Here is a 24,047-nt window from a genome sequence, read left to right as displayed (position 1 = left end):
TGGGAATGTGGTTCATTGGGCTTTAGAATTGTTACTATTAGTGATTCTCTAATGGTAAGAGAGAGATGTCCAAAGTCCCCAGCTTCATACATGGCACGGAAGTGGGGGCTAGCTCTACTGCATATTCCTTATGAAATTGGGACATCGGGCCATCTACGCCAGAAGCCTTATCCTTGGGCATATTGCAGATTACTTGTATTATATCTTCATCATCAAGTGGGGCATTGAGATATTTCCTATGAGCAGTTTACAGGCAAAGTAACAGAACGGAGTGTAGGTATTCTGTGATTTGGTCTTGGGGAGAGTTGGTGTTGGCACTGGCGTAACGAAACTCGAGAGGGCCTCCCTGCGAAGCACGTGGAGGGGCCCCCTCTGGGCTCAATCAGGAGCTCTGCAGCCAGAGTGCTGTGCTGTGGGGGACCCCTAGAGCTTTGGGGACCCCTGCACCATGGGTGCTGCAGGGGCCTTGATTACGCCCCTGGGTGTTGGGTGGAGAAGAACTCATGCATTATATTTGATACGTCTTCAGTGGACTGGCGCTGCTTGCCCTGGTCATTCACCAGCTCAGTAATGTAGGAACGGTCCGTTTTTCTTAAGCAATGCAGTAAAAGTTTTACCAGCTCCATCTCACTCTCAAATTTCCTAGGAGTGGCTTCTTTATGTAAATAGCATTTTCCCTCTCAGTAGTTTAGGCATTTTTCAGACAATTTGCTGTAAAAGTGGGACAGAGATTGCAACTTCTCTGTTTCGAAATATTATGTTTGCAAGCCCAGAGGTCCCCCATTGCCTTGACATATCAAGCACCACGGATACAGTCTGTGAAGGACTCCCATAAGGTGCCCAGATATGTAAAAGGGGGTCTTTTAGAGCATGCACAGACTGTCTCTAAGTGAAAACTCTATTTATGTTTATGTTTAAGTTTTTGGCAATTTTTATAGCGCGCAAATACCCAGGGGTGTCCCGGCGCTGACTGAACAGTCGATGGCTATGGCAGATCTTAATGTGGAAACAGCCAGGTTTTTAATTTCTTCCTGAAGCTAAGGAGGGTTGGGGCAGTTTTGTTGGTGATCGGGAGTGAATTCCATAGTCTGGCTCTGGAGATCACAAAGCATCTGTCACCACAGTTAGCTTTCCTTGTGCGTTGGACTTTGAGCTGATGAGCTCAGGATGAACGAAGGGTTCTGGGGTTTTCGAGCGGAAGGAGGGCGTCTTTGAGAAACTGCGGGCCTGAGTTGTGAATGGCTTTATAGGCAATGCACAGTGCCTTAAATTTTGTACGGCTTCTGACAGGGAGCCAGTGAAGTTGTCGGATGTAAGGGGTAATTGAGGTGAACTTGGGAAGGCCCAGTAAGATTCTGGCTGAGGCATTTTGCACTAACTGAAGCCTATTAAGGACCTTTTCCTGTGCATTGAGAAGGAGGACATTACAAGAGTCTGTTCTGGCAAAAACGAGGGTGCTGATCAGAGTTTTTCCAGCTGAGGTGTGAAGATAAGGAAGAAGTTTCTTGATTTTCTTCAGAGTGAAGAAGGAGGTGGAGACTACGGAGTTGACGTGATGGTGTAAGAGCAGTCTGTCATCGAATATGACTCCGAGGATGCGAACCTTAGTAACAGGTTCTGGTGGAGGTCCCATCTCATTGGGCCACCATAGGGGGGACCAGGCAGGTTCCAATTTCCCGAATGTCATCACCTCTGTCTTTCCATAGTTTAATTTTAGACAGTTTGAGGACATCCAGGAGCTGATGGCGAGCATTCCATCTTGAAAGTTTGCTGCAACTGTCGGTCCATCATTATGTACTGATAGGACCAGCTGGGTGTCGTCAGCATAGGTTGTGAGACTAATGCAGTAAGACTTAATCACCCTCGCTAAGTCCGAAACATAGATATTAAACAGGGTGGGACTTAGCGAGGAGCCCTGTGGTACTCCGCATGGAAGGGAGAACATGTGGGAGAAAGAAGGCCCCAGCTTTACTGCCTGTGAACGGTTGGCCAGAAAAGAGGAAAGAAGTTCTTTGGCATTGTTGTGAATGCCAATTGCTGAGACACGGTCGATCAGAGTGGCATGATCGACTGTGTCGAAAGCCGCAGATAGATCAAGCAGTATTAATACTGCTGCTCCGCCTTTATCTAGTGTCATTCTTATTTCGTCTGCTGCTTTTATTAAGGCTGTCTCTGTTCCGTGTTTCTGCCTAAAGCCAAATTGGGTGTCGTCCAGTAAGTTATTTTCATCAATAAATTTGGCAAGTTGTATATTCATTACTTTTTTGAATACCTTTGCAGGGAAAGGGAGACAAGTAATGGGTCTGTAGCTGGGTGGGGAGGCGGGATCAAGGGTGGGTTTTTTCAGTAGTGGCTTGATGATGGCCTTCTTCCCAACTGAGGGATAAGAGCCGGTAGTGAACATAGTATTGCAAATGTTCGTCAAGGCGGGGGAAATGGCGTCAGGGATGAGGTTGAGGATGGAAGGTGGACAAGGGTCCAGGGGTGATCCTGATTTGGTGCTAGAGATTAGTCGAGAGATTTGTTTCTCAGAGACTGATCTGAAGTTACAGAAGGAAGGGACGTTGATAGGTGGAGATTGTTTAACTATGATGGTTGAAGGAGGTTCGTGAAGAAAGGCTGAGAAAATAGAAGTGGCTTTGTCCTTAAAGAAATCTGCAAGAGAATTGCAGAGGGATTGGGACGTGTCGGAAGGGGGGGCGGGGGGGTTTGAGAGAAGATTAACTACTTGGAACAGTTTTCTTGCAGAGATTTGGGCCTGATTGATTTGGGAAGTATAGTAAATTGTTTTTTCTGAGGTGATGAGGTCTTTGTATTTGGATAGGGCGCTTTTATATGAGATTTTGCAAATAGGGCTGTAATACCTGCGCCAGTGTCTTTCCAGATTTCTGCAATGTTGTCTTTGTAGACGCAGGGATTCAGAGAACCATGGGGCAGAAGGAGATTTTCTATTGCGTTGAGAGGTTTTGGGGGGTGCCAGTTTGGAGCATGCCGTGTCCAAGATGTTGAGATAGTTGCTAGAGGCTAGTGATGGATCCGGTTACATAGTGTTTATGCCCTCGGTCAGCATCGAGGCAAGGTGATAGGTATCGATGTTTTTCCAGTCTCTTGATGAGATAGGGGGAGATGGTCCGATTTGAGATGAAGGCGACCTGATTTTAATAGAAAAACAGACTGCTAAGTGATCAGTCCAAATGAGGGGAATAGGCACGGAGATCTGGATGTTAGGGTTGTTGGTGAATATTCCATCAAGGGTATGACCTGCCTTGTGGGTGGGCTGGGTGACAATTTGCTGAAGTCCTGCTGCTGAGAGATCACTGATTAGGGCGATGGTATCGTTGTCGCTTGTAGATTCTAAGTGGAAATTGAAGTCTCTTAATGTGGTGTATTGGGGAGCTCCAGCTGTAACTTCAATTAAGTTTTTAAGGCTGTTAAGGAAATTGGATCTAGGACCAGGAGGGCGGTAAAGCAAACTGCCTGTAAATGACTGGTTGCCGGAGAGGCTAATAGAGAAGGAAAAGACTTCACAATCTCTGTAGATAAGGTCAGTGGTTTTAACTTTATAGTGCTTTTTATGGATGATAGCTATACCACCACCCTTTTTTTTGGTTCTGTCTAGTCTGTGAACACAGTAGTTTTCAGGAAGGGCAGCTTTGAAGTCAGGACCGGAGGTGTTGTCGCCCCAAATCTCGGTGATTAATAGTAAATCGAGATTGTGGGACACAATAAACTCTAGGATTTCGAGTTTGTGTTTTGCGAGGGAGCGTACGTTAATGAGTGCTGCTAGAGCCTGTTTAGGGGTATTAGCAGGGGGAGTGTGGTTGACACATGCAGGGCATTTGTAAGGACCTATCAGAGGGTCTGTGTATAGAAATTGAGGTATAGAGTGTGGTAGGTTAGCCGGAGGGTTAAGATCTAGAAGTTGAGATGAGGTATATTTGATCAAGGTAGAGGCTAGGGGGCTGCTGAACGAATGGGCCAGGGGGGGTGGCCCTGGGCCGGGTCCCGGCGCGAACGGTAGCAGACGGGCTTGCCTTAGGCACGCCTTCGGAGCGCAGACGGCGCGCCCGCTGCGCTCGTCCGCTGCGCGTCCGGTAGGTGCACATGTTTAATGGCGAGAGAGGGCGTGGGGGGGTGTAGCCAACAATAGTAGGCGTGGCCTGGGGAGTCCCAGGAAATGGCGGCAAGAATTATTTTGAACCCGCGGCAGCAATAAATCCGCTGCGCTGGGGATGCCTCGTGAGTGCAAAAGAAGAAATAATAAGTGCCCAGGAGGGGATCGGTAAGTTTAAAAGTACAATTTTAAGCACAAGTTAAAAGCTGCGAGCAATCAATTCTCCTGGCTTCCGCCTCAGGAGGTTACTGTCAGGTTCTGGCGCTTGTAGTCAGCGCGATTAAGTAGTCTTTGGCGGGGGGCGTGGCCAACAATAGTAGGCGTGGCCTGGGGAGTCCCAGGAAATGGCAGTAAGAATTATTTTGTACCCGCGGCAGCGATAAATCCACTGCGCGGGGGATGCCTCGTGAGTGCAAAAGGAGAAATAAAAAGTGCCCAGGAGGGGATCAGTACGTTTAAAAGTACAATTTTAAGCACAAGTTAAAAACTGCGAGCAATCGATTCTCCCGGCTTCCGCCTCAGGAGGTTACTGTCAGGTTCTGGAGCTTGTAGTCAGCGCGGTTAAGTAGTCTTTGGTGGGGGGCGTGGCCAACAATAGTAGGCGTGGCCTGGGGAGTTCCAGGAAATGGCGGCAAGAATTATTATGAACCCGCGGCAGCGATAAATCCGCTGCGCGGGGGATGCCTCGTGAGTGCAAAAGACGAAATAATAAGCGTCCAGGAGGGGATCGGTAAGTTTAAAAGTACAATTTTAAGCACAAGTTAAAAACGATGTGTCAGCGAACCACAGTGTCAGCACAGCAAGTGTGTGGTCAGTGAGTGTCCAAGCCAGGTGCTTGATGCATCAGGTCTGGTCGCCAGTATTTCTGGTGACCAGCCTGTAATCAATGGGTGACCAGGCATTGCACACAGTAGTGATGACCATGATCTCAGTCACCCAGGGGTGTCTATCTCAACAGATATCGATTACATCATATTCTGTCATGATGGAATACAATTACATGGCCATGCGGGGGTGGAATATCCAGACAGAGTGAGATTTCCCCAAATTGGGATTTACCACTATGTTGAAGTCCTCCTCTCCAATGAGCTTGCAGACATTCTCACCTGCTCAGTACCAGGATATACTCCTTGTAAGCATGGGCGAATTTTGCGAATTCGCGATCCGCAGATTTGCGGATTTGCGAATTCGTGATCCGCAAAATTCACGAATTTGTGCGAATTTGCGGATTTTTGTTTTTTTGCGTGTTTGCGGGGTTTTTTGCGTGTTCGCGGGGTTTTTTGCGTGTTCGCGGGGCTTTTTGCGTCTTCGCGAGCCGCTTGCATAGCGAAGTTACCTATGCAGTCGTTTATGGGAGAGGGAGAGAGAGAGAGATAGATAGATAGATAGATAGATAGATAGATAGATAGATAGATAGATAGATAGATAGATAGATAGATAGATAGATAGATAGAGAGAAAGAGAGGGAAAGAGAGAGGGAGAGAGAGAACAAGAGAAAGAAAGAGAGGCCGGATCTCTGAAGGGCCTGATTCCTGAGTTGCCCCTACAGAACATACAGCTTTTTATTTTTAGCAAAATGCTTATGAAAATTGTGCTGTAAAGGTCTCTTTTAGTTTAACCCCTCCTGACAACTCAAAATGGGTGTATTTGCCATTCTCTCCCTTCTTCCTGTTTTTTTATATCTGTAAGTGCTTCCTGATGAGGTTTAATTCCTTGGACAGGTGCCTCGTTGCCTACTTGTAACTATTCTCTGCCCCTGCTTCAAGGGTCAGAGCAGGGTCAGAGAATAGTTGCAAGTAGGCAACGAGGCGCCAGGAAGCAATTAGCAGCAGGTGTCCAAGTTGAAGTTATTTGTTTGTAACCCTTTTGTAAAAGGTTACAAAGAAATTAGGTTCAACTTTTGCACCTGCTGCTGAAACCCTTGCTTGGCTGAAAATTCGTCCCCGCTGATTCGCGGATTTTACCACGATTTCGCGAGATTCGCGGATCGCGAAATCGCGGAAAATCTGCAAGAGAATTGCAGAGGGATTGGGACGTGTCGGAAGGGGGGGCGGGGGGGTTTGAGAGAAGATTAACTACTTGGAACAGTTTTCTTGCAGAGATTTGGGCCTGATTGATTTGGGAAGTATAGTAAATCGTTTTTTCTGAGGTGATGAGGTCTTTGTATTTGGATAGGGCGCTTTTATATGAGATTTTGCAAATAGGGCTGTAATACCTGCGCCAGTGTCTTTCCAGATTTCTGCAATGTTGTCTTTGTAGACGCAGGGATTCAGAGAACCATGGGGCAGAAGGAGATTTTCTATTGCGTTGAGAGGTTTTGGGGGGTGCCAGTTTGGAGCATGCCGTGTCCAAGATGTTGAGATAGTTGCTAGAGGCTAGTGATGGATCCGGTTACATAGTGTTTATGCCCTCGGTCAGCATCGAGGCAAGGTGATAGGTATCGATGTTTTTCCAGTCTCTTGATGAGATAGGGGGAGATGGTCCGATTTGAGATGAAGGCGACCTGATTTTAATAGAAAAACAGACTGCTAAGTGATCAGTCCAAATGAGGGGAATAGGCACGGAGATCTGGATGTTAGGGTTGTTGGTGAATATTCCATCAAGGGTATGACCTGCCTTGTGGGTGGGCTGGGTGACAATTTGCTGAAGTCCTGCTGCTGAGAGATCACTGATTAGGGCGATGGTATCGTTGTCGCTTGTAGATTCTAAGTGGAAATTGAAGTCTCTTAATGTGGTGTATTGGGGAGCTCCAGCTGTAACTTCAATTAAGTTTTTAAGGCTGTTAAGGAAATTGGATCTAGGACCAGGAGGGCGGTAAAGCAAACTGCCTGTAAATGACTGGTTGCCGGAGAGGCTAATAGAGAAGGAAAAGACTTCACAATCTCTGTAGATAAGGTCAGTGGTTTTAACTTTATAGTGCTTTTTATGGATGATAGCTATACCACCACCCTTTTTTTTGGTTCTGTCTAGTCTGTGAACACAGTAGTTTTCAGGAAGGGCAGCTTTGAAGTCAGGACCGGAGGTGTTGTCGCCCCAAATCTCAGTGATTAATAGTAAATCGAGATTGTGGGACACAATAAACTCTAGGATTTCGAGTTTGTGTTTTGCGAGGGAGCGTACGTTAATGAGTGCTGCTAGAGCCTGTTTAGGGGTATTAGCAGGGGGAGTGTGGTTGACACATGCAGGGCATTTGTAAGGACCTATCAGAGGGTCTGTGTATAGAAATTGAGGTATAGAGTGTGGTAGGTTAGCCGGAGGGTTAAGATCTAGAAGTTGAGATGAGGTATATTTGATCAAGGTAGAGGCTAGGGGGGCTGCTGAACGAATGGGCCAGGGGGGGTGGCCCTGGGCCCGGTCCCGGCGCGAACGGTAGCAGACGGGCTTGCCTTAGGCGTGCCTTCGGAGCGCAGACGGCGCGCCCGCTGCGCTCGTCCGCTGCGCGTCCGGTAGGTGCACATGTTTAATGGCGAGAGAGGGCGTGGGGGGGTGTAGCCAACAATAGTAGGCGTGGCCTGGGGAGTCCCAGGAAATGGCGGCAAGAATTATTTTGAACCCGCGGCAGCAATAAATCCGCTGCGCTGGGGATGCCTCGTGAGTGCAAAAGAAGAAATAATAAGTGCCCAGGAGGGGATCGGTAAGTTTAAAAGTACAATTTTAAGCACAAGTTAAAAGCTGCGAGCAATCAATTCTCTTGGCTTCCACCTCAGGAGGTTACTGTCAGGTTCTGGCGCTTGTAGTCAGCGCGATTAAGTAGTCTTTGGCGGGGGGCGTGGCCAACAATAGTAGGCGTGGCCTGGGGAGTCCCAGGAAATGGCAGTAAGAATTATTTTGTACCCGCGGCAGCGATAAATCCACTGCGCGGGGGATGCCTAGTGAGTGCAAAAGGAGAAATAAAAAGTGCCCAGGAGGGGATCAGTACGTTTAAAAGTACAATTTTAAGCACAAGTTAAAAACTGCGAGCAATCGATTCTCCCGGCTTCCGCCTCAGGAGGTTACTGTCAGGTTCTGGCGCTTGTAGTCAGCGCGGTTAAGTAGTCTTTGGTGGGGGGCATGGCCAACAATAGTAGGCGTGGCCTGGGGAGTTCCAGGAAATGGCGGCAAGAATTATTATGAACCCGCGGCAGCGATAAATCCGCTGCGCGGGGGATGCCTCGTGAGTGCAAAAGACGAAATAATAAGCGTCCAGGAGGGGATCAGTAAGTTTAAAAGTACAATTTTAAGCACAAGTTAAAAACGATGTGTCAGCGAACCACAGTGTCAGCACAGCAAGTGTGTGGTCAGTGAGTGTCCAAGCCAGGTGCTTGATGCATCAGGTCTGGTCGCCAGTATTTCTGGTGACCAGCCTGTAATCAATGGGTGACCAGGCATTGCACACAGTAGTGATGACCATGATCTCAGTCACCCAGGGGTGTCTATCTCAACAGATATCGATTACATCATATTCTGTCATGATGGAATACAATTACATGGCCATGCGGGGGTGGAATATCCAGACAGAGTGAGATTTCCCCAAATTGGGATTTACCACTATGTTGAAGTCCTCCTCTTCAATGAGCTTGCAGACATTCTCACCTGCTCAGTACCAGGATATACTCCTTGTAAGCATGGGCGAATTTTGCGAATTCGCGATCCGCAGATTTGCGGATTTGCGAATTCGTGATCCGCAAAATTCACGAATTTGTGCGAATTTGCGGATTTTTGTTTTTTTGCGTGTTCGCGGGTTTTTTTGCGTGTTCGCGGGGTTTTTTGCATGTTCGCGGGGCTTTTTGCGTCTTCGCGAGCCGCTTGCATAGCGAAGTTACCTATGCAGTCGTTTATGGGAGAGGGAGAGAGAGAGAGAGAGAGAGATAGATAGATAGATAGATAGATAGATAGATAGATAGATAGATAGATAGAGAGAAAGAGAGGGAAAGAGAGAGGGAGAGAGAGAACAAGAGAAAGAAAGAGAGGCCGGATCTCTGAAGGGCCTGATTCCTGAGTTGCCCCTACAGAACATACAGCTTTTTATTTTTAGCAAAATGCTTATGAAAATTGTGCTGTAAAGGTCTCTTTTAGTTTAACCCCTCCTGACAACTCAAAATGGGTGTATTTGCCATTCTCTCCCTTCTTCCTGTTTTTTTATATCTGTAAGTGCTTCCTGATGAGGTTTAATTCCTTGGACAGGTGCCTCGTTGCCTACTTGTAACTATTCTCTGCCCCTGCTTCAAGGGTCAGAGCAGGGTCAGAGAATAGTTGCAAGTAGGCAACGAGGCGCCAGGAAGCAATTAGCAGCAGGTGTCCAAGTTGAAGTTATTTGTTTGTAACCCTTTTGTAAAAGGTTACAAAGAAATTAGGTTCAACTTTTGCACCTGCTGCTGAAACCCTTGCTTGGCTGAAAATTCGTCCCCGCTGATTCGCGGATTTTACCACGATTTCGCGAGATTCGCGGATCGCGAAATCGCGGAAAATCCGCAAATTTGCCTGCGAAACGGATTTTACGCCCACCCTTAACTCCTTGGCGATAGTGCACTTTACAAATAAACATACCATACCATATCATTCCAAATGACAAAACAACACAACAGAACACAGCATAACAGGAAAGTATAGGACACTGTGGTAATATGTCTCCCTGTGGTTGTCACTCCCCTTGCTCCGGTCGGTATACATTATGTTTTTTTTTATTGGGCACGTCTAACAGATAGGTTAGTTGGCTTTGAGAAGTTCAAGAGGAAAGTTGTAGAGCGAGTGAATGTTCTGTGTGCACTGCAAACTTTGGCTGCATAGAGCAGATGTTAGCTCTCAGTTTGCCATGTGTGTGTGTCACCTTATCTGTACCCTCAATAAAGAAGCACCTTTTACCACTGTCTGCTTGAGGTCTTTTTTTGACACCTGAATAGCAATTTTCAAATAAGGTCCACAAGGTCTGCAGGTGAAGAACTCTCAGGAGTCATGACAGAGCAACCACCTAGATTGGCCAGCATGGGATTCACACTAACCGTCAGCATGAGCCACTTCCAAAGTATGTAGTTGGTCATGAATATCTAGATAATGGCCTTGTACAAAACACGTCACTCATGTAGAATCAAGATATTGACACCTTGATGTAGCCATAAAAATCAGGGTACCCAGCAAAAACAGAGATAAGGGTAGAGAAAGATTTATGTCCACCATTAAAGTGCACCCTCCCTACCAGCAGTAGTCTGAAACAACAATTCCTCACCCTGACAGAGGCCCCTGACTACACTAAATCTAACCTATAGGTATATGCCCAACATAAGACCTGTGGCAAAGAAAAATGACAAATCGCTGGCCCTCCAATGAGCGTAGAATAGAGAGTCTGTCATACACTTAAAGAGTGTCTTTGGAAGTGTGCAGGTTAATAGTTAATAATTTTGCTGCTATCTGGATTTTAAAAAGCGTGTTTATATATTGGCGATTTTAAACTGCGCATATTGCACTATCAGGGCTCGAACCTGAGCTAAATCGCCCCATTTGGTCCCGCCATCTTTAGTGAGGAGCAGGAGCTGGGCGAGCAGACTAGTGCTCCACCGCTCCCGCCCCTGCTTGTACAAAAACCCAGAGTAAAAGCATCACCGCTGATTGCTAGTGTGTATGGTGTGGTTGATCAGTCCTGAGGCGGAAGCCGGGACTCGAAAGACATTCTCTAATTTTTCTGCTATCTGGATTTTAAAAAGCGTGTTTTTATATTGACGATTTTAAACTGCGCATATTGCACTATCAGGGCTCGAACCTGAGCTAAATCGCCCCATGAGCCCGACTCTTTTTAACTTGTACGTCTCTACCCTAGCGCCACTTATTAGATCCTTTGGCTTTAACCTTACATCCTACACAGACGACAAGCAGATTGTGGTGTCGCTGCTTCCGGGAGAAATGGAAAGCACGGCAGATAGGTTCAGATGCTGCATGCGGGAGATGAGCAACTGGATGGCAGGAAACTGCCTTAAGCTCAATTCAGCAAAAACGGAAGTGTTGCTGTTTGGGTCTAGAGACAACTTCTGGTCCCCTCGATGGTGGCCAGAGGAAATGCCCCCCCCCCCCCCCCCGGTTGCGAAGGTCAAAAACCTGGATATACTGATGGATGATTCACTGTCCTTCAGGCCACAAATTAACGCATTATCTTCAGCTACCCACTATGTGTTAAAAACTATTCGGAAAGTCCTGCCATTTCTTGCGGATGAACACAGGAAGACAGTAGTAACAGGACTGGTGATGTCCCGGCTAGACTACTGTAATAGCTTGCTGCTAAATGCCCAACAGGGGCTGTTAAACAAACTTCAAATCCTGCAGAATGCAGCAGCTCGTTTGTTTACGGGTACACCCAAGTTCTCCTCGGTAGCACAGGATCTAGTGAAGCTACACTGGCTACCAGTACGTAAAAGAATAGCTTTTAAAACGCTCTGCGAGATCTTTAAGGCTCTGCATGGCCTAGGCCCCCAATGCATGACTCTACTCTTCCAGTGGTACAAGCCAGTGAGATCTTTAAGGTAAGCTGAGCAGGGGCTGGTTGTAGTCCCAAGAGTTAGGAAAGCCTGTTGGGGAGGTAGGAGCTTCTCCCTGGGAGTGGCAAAGGCATGGAATGCGCTGCCGTTGAGCCTCAGACAGATTCCTGATCTGCTGTCATTTAGGAGAGCCCTTAAGACATGGCTCTTTGCACACTAACTCCTCTGCTCATGCATACTAGTGATCGCTCAGCGCCAGGACACCTTCGGGTAACAGTGCGCTTTAAAAATGTAAATAATAAATAAATAAATAAATAAATAAATAGATAGTACTAATGCCATTAGAGGGGAAAAGTCTCCCTCTGAGAGGACCTATACATTACTTTCCTTCTTTTAGGTGGGTAGTAGGGTGCCTGTCTCATAAGTAAACACACATCATCTTTGTAAGGACTAGGACCAGGAAATGGACAAAAAAGTTATGAGAATAAAAGAGTCAGGCATTGTTAAAACATATTATATGAAACAGGACTATAGCAGTGGATAGAGATATCAAGGACACACTCACAAAAAATATGTTATGTGGTACTGTAACAGTATTGCCTAACATGAAGGACAAGATCATCAATCAGTATGTGCTAAGTAACAGTAGAATGAACCAGGTCTCATGGTGGGAAAGGCCACCAGGGGTCTTCTCTCTTAAAAGAGACATCAAACAGAAGCAAGAAATGGGGTCATATGTACACGTCGTGCTCTCAGTTAAATAACAGAAACAACAAAATGGGAGGGTGGCCAGAGTAGGGACTATTATCTTTGGGATGACCTTTAACTATTTTCAGGCTACCTACCTAAAAGTTCGGTCTTGGGGAAAGAGAAGAGTTTAATCGTTGAAGCGTGTTTCACATTAGGTCTGAGGATTATGGTGTTTTCAAACCCTGTTTTGAATGCTAAATTGTCGAATTCAATTCAAGCTTGCTTGGAAATTCCAAACACAAATGTGTGATTTACCATTTCCTAAACTACTTTCCCTATTTCGCTATTATTTGCCATGTATATCCCACTTTCGTAACACACGTTAGTCTACACCATTCCTTTCTCCTTCTTGGTCCCATGTAATGCCCCGGTAACTTACTTGTAATTTTCATTACTCCAAGTGTAGTCTTCCTTGGCACATTAGTGACGTAGGGACCTTCAGCTCCCCCACAGAACCCTCCAAGCAAATTAGCTCTCTAGCCTCTCCATCCCTCCCTAACATGGCTGACCTCCTTCACCTCTGACCTACCCTAAGAGGAGGCACAACCTACCCCACTTTCTATTCAACTACCATGCCTCAGCATCAAAAGCATGAAGCAGAATTGAAACAGGGAAGGCAGCGATGGGAACCCATGTGGCGAGGAAGACTACACTTGGAGTAATGAAGATTACCGGTAACCAGGGCATTACCTCCTAGTAATTTTTCCTCACCGTATTACTGATGTGGTAAGCATACACCAAAGCCAACGTGGTTTCATGGGCATCAGACAACAAAAACACCAGAAATGAAAATAAAAGGCACAAATATAGTTTCCCAGAGGAAAAAACAGCAGCACAACTTGAGAGTGACAGTCAATCACCGTCAGTGCCAGCCTGCAGAATAGCCACAGCAAAATCCCCAACAGCTGAACCTCCCAAAACCACCAGATAGTGGTCCATAAACATGTGAGTATACGCCCATGTAGCAGCCATACAAATGCCTTCTATTGAGACCCCTTTAAAAGAAGCTCAATGGACAGAAAGACTATGGGTAGACCTCCCCTGAATCCCAGCTGATGCACCGACCCCTGAGACTCATAGGCCAGAAGGATCATTTGTTCTATCTGCCTAGTCTAAGTGGAAATAGAAGGTTTATGACTGGACCTTACCGGACCAAACGAGATAAACAAACTATCACACTTGCAAAACTCCAAGGTACTCTCCGGATACACCAAAACTGCCCTTCTGACATCCAACTGCTGAACGAACATGATTATATTTGAGCACACCCCAGTCATTCCCTTTCCCTAAAACCACTTTTGTAGAACTCCACAGGTGGCACTACAACCCGGTCCCTTTTCGGAGGATTAGTCCCAGTTCCAAAATGGCCTTTGCTCTTCCAGTCTCCCCTCTGGACTGCAGTCTAACACTTTCCCTCCATGTTTTCACTCTGTCTGCAACTCACAGACTTATAGTACCCCAACATCTGGTGTTCACACACCACCACTCCCCAGTCTTTGTTCCAACACCACGTCTACAGGCTGTGTGAGACATGAAGGGTGGTCATGTATGCCGTCCATTAGCACACCGATGCTGGTGGTTTTACACTGGCACGTCAGTGCTGGAGCCTTCCATTGAATCAAATCAGTTCGCAGTGAGCTATGAATATCACTTGCCAGGCCTTAATGGACAGAGAAGGCAACATCATGCAGCGAGAGGGCAAATCCCTGCCTATGTCCTGTTATGGGAGAATCGCATACTCTCCCCAAAAGTAAATAAATAAACGGTGTTGATGGAACCCCCGCAGTGCGTTGACGCACGATAAATGCACTGCTGGCGCATCTCACCTGGAGAGATAATGCAGCGCAGGCACAGTGTTGGTGCAACTCGGATACAGCATCAGTGTAGCTCTCCTGGAGCATTGGTGCAGCTGACCTGGAGCTCTAGTGCAGGTCACGTGCGGCATGATGGCACTTCATATGTAGCGTTGGTACAGGCCACATAGTCGGCATTTGAAGAACATGAAGTGTGCTTCACTCTAATTTTTAGGTTTCGACTGGCGTTACTGCGCAAGCAGTTCGCGCAGGCAAAATCTAATGATTACAATATGGGATATAGGAACGTCCCCCGGCTCCCATTGGCTAGCTACATAAATGGAGGCTAGCCATTGGAAGCCGGATCTGTCCGTCAAGGCCGGACCAGATTCGGGGGCGTTCCCGCGATTTCTTCCCTCTGCATCGTCATCGCGGCCGTGGGCGGTGTTTATTTTCTTTTTGGCGTCCAGGTTTGTTTTGGCCATTCCGCGGCCGACCGTCAACGGAGGAAGCCTTCCAGACCCCCCTCCTGCTGTCCGTTCCCGCCCCACCCCCTGTCCGTGTGCTTCATGTTTTTCCTGCGGCCTTCCCGACCCCCCTCCCGCTGTCCGTTCCCACCCCCCGCATCAAGAACAGTATTACTATTATCCTTATTTTGCTACTATCCTAGTCTTGATGATAGGCAACGGTGTAAATTACTGTGTATGCTGCCTGCTCCTCCGCTGGCCCCCGCAGGGGGCTGTCAGCACAGGGGGATACGCTCCACCAATCAGAACGCGGCTTGTTGTGGTGCGACTCCGGTACGGGGAGCTCGGGGTCCGAGGCGCGGGGTGGCGGAAGCAGTCATAGTTTAGAGAAGTGGGTGGGCAGAGTGAGGGTGGGCGAGAGCTGCGACCCCCTGGGAGGATAGCACTGATTCCTGTGGTAGCAGGCATCAGTGAAGAGAGTGTCAGAGGGAACAGTCCTGAGTCTCCCGGATCTGAAATAAGGGAGGACAGCCCTTCTGCCTTCGAGGTGTACGGGGGCCTCTGTCATCGGGGGTGTAAATAGCCTGAGAGGGGAGTCGAGTTGACTGACAGACCAAGGCATATCGAGGGCCAACCGCCAGGGTTTCACAGGCCACCCTGGGGCCCGGGAGGGAGAGAGGGGGCTCGGGAGAGTGGACTCACTCTGGTGTCCAGCCAAGGTGGGATACCCCGGGGTGTAGGACAGGAGGCCGCGCTGCCGGACCGCGGCACAGCGAGGGTGGACGACGCCCCCCGAGCCATGGGGTGGGCAGAGGTCCGGACACCCGGGCCCTGGTGCAGAGAGGCGGAAGAGCCTGGGGGCCACAGGAGGCCGAAGCCGCCGCACACCGAGAGCCGGACCATGAGGAGAGAGATGAACGGGGTCACTAAGAGCAGGTTTGAGGTGAGTGTGAAGACTAGCAGAGGTACAACAGTGAGTGAGGTGTGTATCAAGTACACGAACTCTAGTACACAAGACAAGAAGGCTAGCAGTGCACAAAGTTATTGTTTTGCTCATCAGGCTTCTGGGTGGGATTGAGGGTGCGGGCACACTGAGTGTTTCAGGGTGCAGACGTATTTTAAAGATCTCATCGTGAAGGTACAATAACAAACAGGTTCCAAGGTGCGAACATCAACTATGAATTTATCAGGATGTGCACATCTGAAGCTCTTGTTGTAGTGATTGTGCCTCTCGTACGTGTTACAGTCGTCCAGGTAACTCGTGTGGCACAATCTGCTCCTTAACTTGTGTCACGGTCCCTTGCAACTGTCACGTTTTTTCGTCTGCATTACTTGGGAACTGTGTCTTTTTCTCGGCCCCGTGCTCTACCCTTTTGCCTGCCCCATCTATGAGCTTTAACGTGTTGCTGGCATTTCTAATGGGGGTTATTTTGGTTCTACACGTCTCGTCGGTGTCACCTCTGGTGCGGGGGTAATGTGGTCCGGTACCGTTTGTGGACTAGTTAGGGTTACATACACTTTTTTGGGAACCATATTATCACTTCTATTTCAATGTGGTGGTTACCGTGGAAGACACACATATTATCTCTTGAGTTTATATATCTTTTGGGCAGATGTGGATCCGAGAAGTTGATCTAGTCTGCGTGTAGAAATCCAAACCATTTTACTTTATCTATGTGCACTGCAAACAGCCACCCCCACAGATTCTTTGTGAGGTGGAAGAAACGCTGTGCCATGAGTTTACTAGACATTAAGCAGGGCTTTCAACACTGTGCTGGTAGAACACTGCTCACATTATGTGCCCATGTCTTCGTTTTTACGAAATATGTTTAAATGCTCAAAGGGCTTGCTTTACAGACCTCCCTGGCTCAGGTGGTTGCTGGGTGCCTGGTACTACCACATGTTAACAGATCTGTTTATGTGCACAGGGGAAGAGTGCGGCCTGCACCGTACGTGTAAACAGCGCCCGGCGAGCCTGGGACAGGAAGGGATTAGGATTAAAAGCCGCATCAGGGAGGGGTGAGGGTGGATTGCTCACGCAGAGGAAGGGGTAAGTAAAGAGGCCACTGTGCTGCAAGTGAGGCGAGAGGAATTCTGTGTGCTGGGGCAAGACTAGTAGTCAGTTCGTACATCATTCTAGGACTCCGTGGCGCCCAGAGTTTTCCTTGTGACCATCATACTTTTATTTATTTATTTTAACTTTTTAATACAGCGCAAATCTATCTTCTAGGAGCAACTCCTTACAGAGAACGTTTTTGTTGCGCCAGGGACAGCTCTTACAGAACAGGAGTTGTACACAGAAGAGTGATTGACAACAACTTTTTTTTTGATGCATTAGGCCTTTTTAAGAGGTGTCCTGCATGGATATAACTGTCAGATAACCTAATATTTATTGGAGTGTGGTGAAAACATGACTTTTGCGCATAGTCATTTTTATTTTTACTTCACACATTAGCAATCCTTATTTCCAGTTTGAAGACTTATTGATCATTATTTACGTAGAAGTATTCAACGTTTGATCTATTGAGAGTGCGGGATTAGGACCCAAGTCTCTGGGTTGACAGGATAGTAACTAAATCAGGATACAAAATCACCATATTTTGAAATTAATTGATTTTAAACCAACACTGAGCCACACAACGAATAACCTGGCTGGTGATGTTAGCCTCTCATCCTTCCAGACAGGGAAAACAATCACCAGCGTGACTGTTCACGAAGCTAACACATCTATGGAGTACTACATGCATGTGTTGCTGCTTCATGGAGTGTGCATATGCTGTATATTGTGTGGTAATCACTTTTCTCATATGTAGTGCTGTGCTGCCGACACATTAAACAAAAATGTATAATTTACAGTGGCCCACTATTTCCCCAATCTTAATAGTGAACAGAATGTTAGGGTAAATATGTAGCAGGCTGGAGAAATAAAACACAATACATTCTACACTGTTCGTGTTTTGGTTACACTGATTATTGGAATGAGTGGTCGATTAATATATATTTGAGCCCTTCTTAGAGATTTTATGTTGTGGTCATGTTCTTTATGGTAATATATCTTCCGAAATCTCGATCACTGGTCTTTAACGTAAATACGTTTGATTTTGAGGTTTCAAAAACAGCCATTTCCCAAGGGACCGGGTGGCACAGCATCCAGAGTCTATACACCTCAAGGTGATAGCTCTAAAACTGCCAAAGTCAGCAGGGAGTGTTTTTATAAAGGTGCGACCCTGAGGATTGTTCTTGTATGTATGAATGCACGGTGGGAGGTGCGTCTGTGCCAATGTACCTGAATGCGTGCGGCGCGAGGGGTGTTGCTCCGAGTGCAGGGATTTCTGTGCCAGTGCGGGGTGAGTGGTGTTCTACAGGAGAAGGGGTGGGCCTGTGTGGATGCAGGAGAAGGGGGTGGCCCTGTGTGGATGCAGGAGAAGGGGGTGGGCCTGTGTGGGTGTAGGAGGACCGGTGGGCCTATCTGTGAGTGCAGAGGCAGGGGGGTTGCATGTGTAAGTGTTGATACAGGATGTGTGCCTATGTGAGTGCAACAGGAGAGGCGTTTGTGAAAGCCAGGGGAGGAGAAGTGGTTTCCCTGTGCAAGTGCAGGGGATGAACAGTGCTAGTGTGAGTTCAGAGTGATGAGTGTGTCTTTGATAGTGCAGCCCATTAAGATCATACTTATTTGTACTGGCCATGCTTGTTTCTTAACTTCCTGACATTTTGACGTGGCGTGAACACATTACTTTTTGTGGTCCAGCCCACGTAGTTTAACTTGTCTGATTGCAAAAGGCCTACTGTGTGCCTAAAACCTGCCCATTGCTTACCATTGGTTGTGTTTATTGTCAATCTCATTTATTTGCTTCTTATTCGATGACTTTTTTTGTCTCGGATTGTACTCCGTGAGAGTGCATAGGTTTATCAGCTCTTTTCTTCTGTCCCCAGTGTGATCCCCACAAAATTTCCACCCCCCTATGTTCAATGTTTCTCTCTCAGAGCTGTTGGCAATGCAAATAACAATGCCATTTATTTATAAGTAAAAAAAAAAAGAAATGGCATGAGCAATGCCAATAGGACTAACTTTTCCAAAGGCGTAACCATTGCATTGTAAATGCTTGTTAGTTCCTGTGGACCTGGGTGCAAGCGTTTTTTTTTCTTTTTTTTTTTAGAATTGACCACTTCCTGTTAAAGCCTTTCTTTGCTACTTGTGTTCCTTAATAGCCTCAAAGGCAGAAGGACCTCTCGTCCCCACCCTCTCAAGGTAGAGAAGGGTTTATTGTGAGCAGGATGAGATCCAAAGATAACCAAATCTTGTGCCATTTTCAAAAATAAAGAGAACACTGCCAGTGTAAAGAAGGTTCGAAAACATGTGAGGCTACATTGCAAACCTACGAGCTGTCAGGAGCTGTTAGCATGCGTGAGCAGAAACAATGGTGGAGCTCAAAAATATCTCAGCCTCCTGATACGCCTCTTATTAGAAGACATTTTTGACTTGTGCAACGTTAATGGGCCCAATTCAGAAGGGGTACTTGTATGTTCCAAGCTTACAGTGTCCTTATGCGGGTGCATTAGGCCCAGGGTTTGTGCATTTGCTTTTGTAATAGCTATAGCGCACAGAGTAAGGGATGCACATACAGCTGTGTCAACTCAGAGCATGCATGTTATTACAGCTGTCCTGACTATTTTCAAAGGAAAGGGCTCAGTTCAAACAGGAATCACAACTGACCCTTGCCAACTTGTGGAAACATTTTGGTTGTGTTCAGGCCAGCGGTCAAAGTGGGCGGGATCAGACAGGCACGACATGCCCATACTTTTTTAATTTATGAAAAACAGTTCGCCTTCTTTTTTTAAAAGACAACCATCCAGGGATGGTTCATTCCGTTACATTCTTTAGATGTAGTGTCAGACAGGGAGGCTCCTATACTGTGAAACAAAAGGTGGGCAGATGCTAAATAAGATGAAAGTCTTCTTGTCAGTGTGCCCGTTTGCCTGAAAGAAATGTAAATGTGTGCAACTGGTTAATCTGCAAATTTAAAGGGTGCTTGGAAGCCAGTACTGGCTTTAAATGATGGAATCACTTGCAGCCTAATCATGACACATATTTATTCTGTTTGAGTGGTAGTGCAAGGGAGTTACACCGCTTTGAAGCAGCTGCCCCTTATTTCACTTGAATGTGCTGCCCACAGAGCAGCACATGCTCTCAGTTGTTCTGAGGGCTGAGAATTCTCTGTAATAGGGTGCACTTTCCCTGTTTGCGCATGGCACACCCATTTAAATGTTTGCCAATGGCTATAAAAGGAAAAGTGTGCCATATGTGGCAGTGCATTCAAGTGAAATATGGACTGGCTGCTTCAAAGCCACTTTGTGTTTCACTGTGCAGGCGGCAACCCAACTACACTTTGAGGAGGGACTAGAGATTTTTTTGCAGGAGGGTGCAGTAGGTGCTTGCACCCACCTACAAGGGGATGTCTAGTTTCCCCCTTTCGTAGGGCAGCCATCAGTGAGCACAGTGACAATGCACCACTTTTTTGTGGTACACTTTCAGTGCACCTCCTGACAGCTCCTTTGCCTTTGTGCCTGCATCCATAATATCTAAACAATAAAGGGTTTGGCACTCAATCAGTAAGGCTAGGCCATAGATAACTTCTAACCAACACACTATTGCCAATACTGATGTACATTCAATCTATCATTCAAACTAGATGATCACACACCTCAGTTGTTAGGATCACTGCATGATTTATTTCCAGAAAATATTTGTAATTTCTTTTTTCTTTGTTTTTTAATTTTGCAAAAACGTCCTCATTTTTATTTTGTGGATCCAAGTTATTTAGAAATTCAATAATTAGAACAAGGTTATGTAACACAGAGACAACAAACTTACAGATTGCTCGACATGGAACAAAACACACAGACTCTGTACATTACATATAAAACATCATAGTGCAAGACAATTCTTAACTCCTGGTTCTCTACAATTTAAGAATTTTTGAAATAACACAATCACCCCTGCGTTAGTCAATTACACATTATATACTTGTATTTGGCAAGGGCAGTTACCAAACAATGGTTCTACTGGGCTTGTCTAGACATACTTTTTAATCTAAGAATTCATTTTTTAGTAAGCCACAGTGGAATAGCATAGTAGAACATTTGTTTGGTTTTAAACAAAAGCAGTCAAAGCATTTCAGACCCTTCTCAACATTTTTGAGCGTTCTCCTCAGGACTCAGAACTCAAGGAGAGCTCTTTCCCTCCATAGAGCATCACTTTCTCTTCTATTCAATCTTACTCTTGAAGCAATTTTCCTGCAGGTGTTAAAAAATGGCGACCTGCCGAATTTATCTCAATTTTTGCAGCTTCTGTGAAACATCTTAACTGAGACAACAGTCCCCGTTGCATGTGCCCGCCTTAATGACTTCAAGCGCACAAAGCAGCCACACATGCACATTGCGCCCCTCGGGACGCCTTCTGCAATACAGCCCCAGATGTGTAAAGTGAATTATTTTCTCAAATTAGTTGAAATTTGACATTGCAAAAGACAGATATAACGACATAGGTATTCATTGCAATTACATCAAAGGTGGGTTGCTGATTTGTGATCTTCACTTACTAGGTAATCACCACAGAGGGAGTGACCTACCTTGGAGAGTCGTGGCATAAGGAGTGCTTTCTGTGCACTCGCTGTAAGAAACAGTTAGCAGGACTGAAGTTCACTTCACGAGACAAATTGGTCTACTGCATGGACTGCTTCGGTGTCATTTATGCAAAAAAGTGTGTGGCATGTGCTAAGCCTATCACAGGTAAGGAAACCACTGGCATTATTTTCTACAATTGCTATGTATAACAATACAGAATTTGACATAGTCGTCCTGCAACATCACAATGAGTCATGAGGAGGTCGGTCCTTTAAGTGAATTCTTGAAGGGTGCTCAATTAAAGATTTAATCTGTCGATCAATTTCTTAATCGCAGTATAATAATACCCTATCATTCAGTCAATAATTTTTCTGTTCATCATTTAGGGTGACGTTGGTGTCTATAAAAGAACACTGATCACCTAGATTGTGGATTGCTGACATGCTTGGGAGATACTTGGAGAAATCATGTAACACACTCAAGTCCAGATTTACAAACTTTCATGCAATGCAACACAGCAAGACACCTTGCTGCACTGTGTGGAAGGGAGAGGGCAGGAGCGCACCATATTTAATAATGTATGGTGCATTCCTGTCCTTTCCTTGCACCATCGTGCAAGGATGCTTACGTTGTAGGCAGAATTGTTTTTGTACAGGAAGGGACAACTGCACACAAACAATCCTTAAAGACATTTTCCTCTTTCTATGTGTGTTGCAGAAAAAACAAGCAGAAATAAAAATATTTGTCCTAATTTCACCTCCCCTGGGAAGGCGTAGCATTTTGAGGAATTCTCAGGTCTACCACTCATGGTAAATCTGGGAATGCACCAAAATCTATGGGTGGATGCCTGGGAACAGCCACACTCCACCCATGTTGCGCTATCTTAGAGCAGATCAATGCAAAGCAGTGACTTGTGCTGTCTTGCTTTACTCCAGATTTACTATGCACCGCAGGGCCACACATGGTGGCCTTATGTTGCTTGGCAGATCTGACTTTAGTGTGGCGTTGCCCTTGCACAATGGAGGGGCAGCACAACACATGTGGGCTACTTCAGTTCCATGGCTACTTTTAATATTGTGCTCCAGAACTACTTTATGTTATTTGAATGCTATGTTTGTTTTGTAAAAAAAATAATTAATTAATCAATACTTTCTTAAGAGCATACTAATGATTGGTACAGCCTCAAACCGGGGCATATTGTGTGGTATACGAGCTATTCGCTATATGGTGATTATGTTCAGAAAATGTAAATACAACTATATTATATCATCAAATTTTGCTAAATGATTCAATCATTTCAAACTAGTATGTCGATCTCTCACTCCCCATGATCCACTTTACATTTTACTTTACGTAGTGTTTTTGTTTCTCCATTGATCATTGATAGCTGTCTACACAATGCACTACCTCGTGAGCCCCTTTCTGGGTATTGAATCAAAGTAGTTCAGAGTTCCCTCATTTTTTTGATCAGTTCACTAATCTCAAATGCATCATCGAATATCTGCAGTAACCTCTCCACCCGCTTACCATTGCTTGTGTTCTGCCTCAGAGAGGACCTGGCATAGCAGTTCAGGTGGACTGCTCCTATTAGAGCAGGACCAAGACTAATTTGCATATAGCTGGGTCTAATCTGAGGTGGGCAAAAGAAAGATGGGTTGGAATGATATTCAGAACAACTGTCAGGGGTTAGACAAATTACAAGTATTCCTTCCATCAACTTCTGCGTCTTTGATGTAATGCCCTAAGTGGCCAGAGTTGTTTAGATGTTGGTCCCATGCTCACTGTACCACTGGAACCAAACTACAACTACACCCAACTGAAGAGCCCTGATCAGACTGAAACCTGTCTTGGGTTTCTTGCGTCCCGGTTCACAGAAGACTCGGCTTGGCAGCTCAGGCTGGACTGTTCCTATTGGAGAAGGACCAAAACTAATTTGCATATATCTGGGTCTAGTCTGAGGTGGCATGGTGGGCAAAAGAACAATGGGTGGGAATGGTGCCCAGGGTGATTGCCAGTGGTTGGACATATAGCAAGCATGCCTTCCATCCCCTTTTGTCTGTTTCTTCTAGCCATGCTGTTCTCACTCCATGCATTTTAATATAGGTGTGAACTTTGTGTCTTTGGGAGTTATTGTTAAGCCCTGTTGTATTTCACATGATGAAATATACGTTCACTCCCATTTCTTTGTATCTACAATTTTCACTCTTCTGACCCAATTTCTCCTCTGCTGCCTGATTCCTGTTGCAAGCCCTTCATCTGCATACATGCTTAAATGCACATATACTGTAAATGGCTACTAGCCTGCTCCAGTCCCTCGGTAACCTATAAATCTTCAATATTCGTCCCATAGTTGGCAACACTAACAACATAACTTGGATGTCATGCAATTCATTCCTGTCTCTACTTTGTTCTACCTTCACTTTTACACTTAACAGTACGAACCCAACTACACAATGGTGCCGCTACTCAAGAAAGAACTGATATATCCTAATAACCTTTAGCAATCTGCTGAAAAAAGACTCTCCAAGCCAACTGTAGCCCACCATTTATCAGGCAGGCACGCAACTGTAGGAAGGTGGATATCTGACTATGGTTACCCCCAAACTTTTTGCCTGGTGTCAATATATATCTGTGTGGTGTCCCTTTCATTTGGTATTCAAGGGGGTTGTGTATGGTATAACAGCTGGCTTCACATGCCTTTCAGAGTTTAGCCTAAGACTGCTTTGTCCACGTTACCACTAGGATAACTGGTCTACAAGGTTGAATTACAACCATCATCATAAGGGTTGCTTGGCATGGTACAAAGTGATCACTAAGAATTAGTGAGCATTATATACCAGGCCAACTTCTCACATTG

At 45.9% G+C, this 24,047-nt stretch overlaps 1 protein-coding gene across 2 annotated transcripts in view; it reads left to right on the top strand.

Moving 5' to 3' along the window:
- Nucleotides 1-24,047, top strand: part of FHL5 (four and a half LIM domains 5) — a 287,889-nt gene that overhangs the window by 217,713 nt on the left and 46,129 nt on the right. For both annotated transcript variants that reach the window (XM_086926634.1, XM_086926635.1), the window contains exon 5: nucleotides 21,169-21,355. In XM_086926634.1, the coding sequence (XP_086782760.1) occupies nucleotides 21,169-21,355 (187 nt within the window). The remainder of the gene's footprint in view (nucleotides 1-21,168; nucleotides 21,356-24,047) is intronic.

Source organism: Lissotriton vulgaris, chromosome 6, assembly GCF_964263255.1.
Source record: "Lissotriton vulgaris chromosome 6, aLisVul1.2, whole genome shotgun sequence".
Lineage (NCBI taxonomy): Eukaryota > Metazoa > Chordata > Amphibia > Caudata > Salamandridae > Lissotriton > Lissotriton vulgaris.
This window is presented reverse-complemented; position numbering and strand designations above follow the sequence as displayed.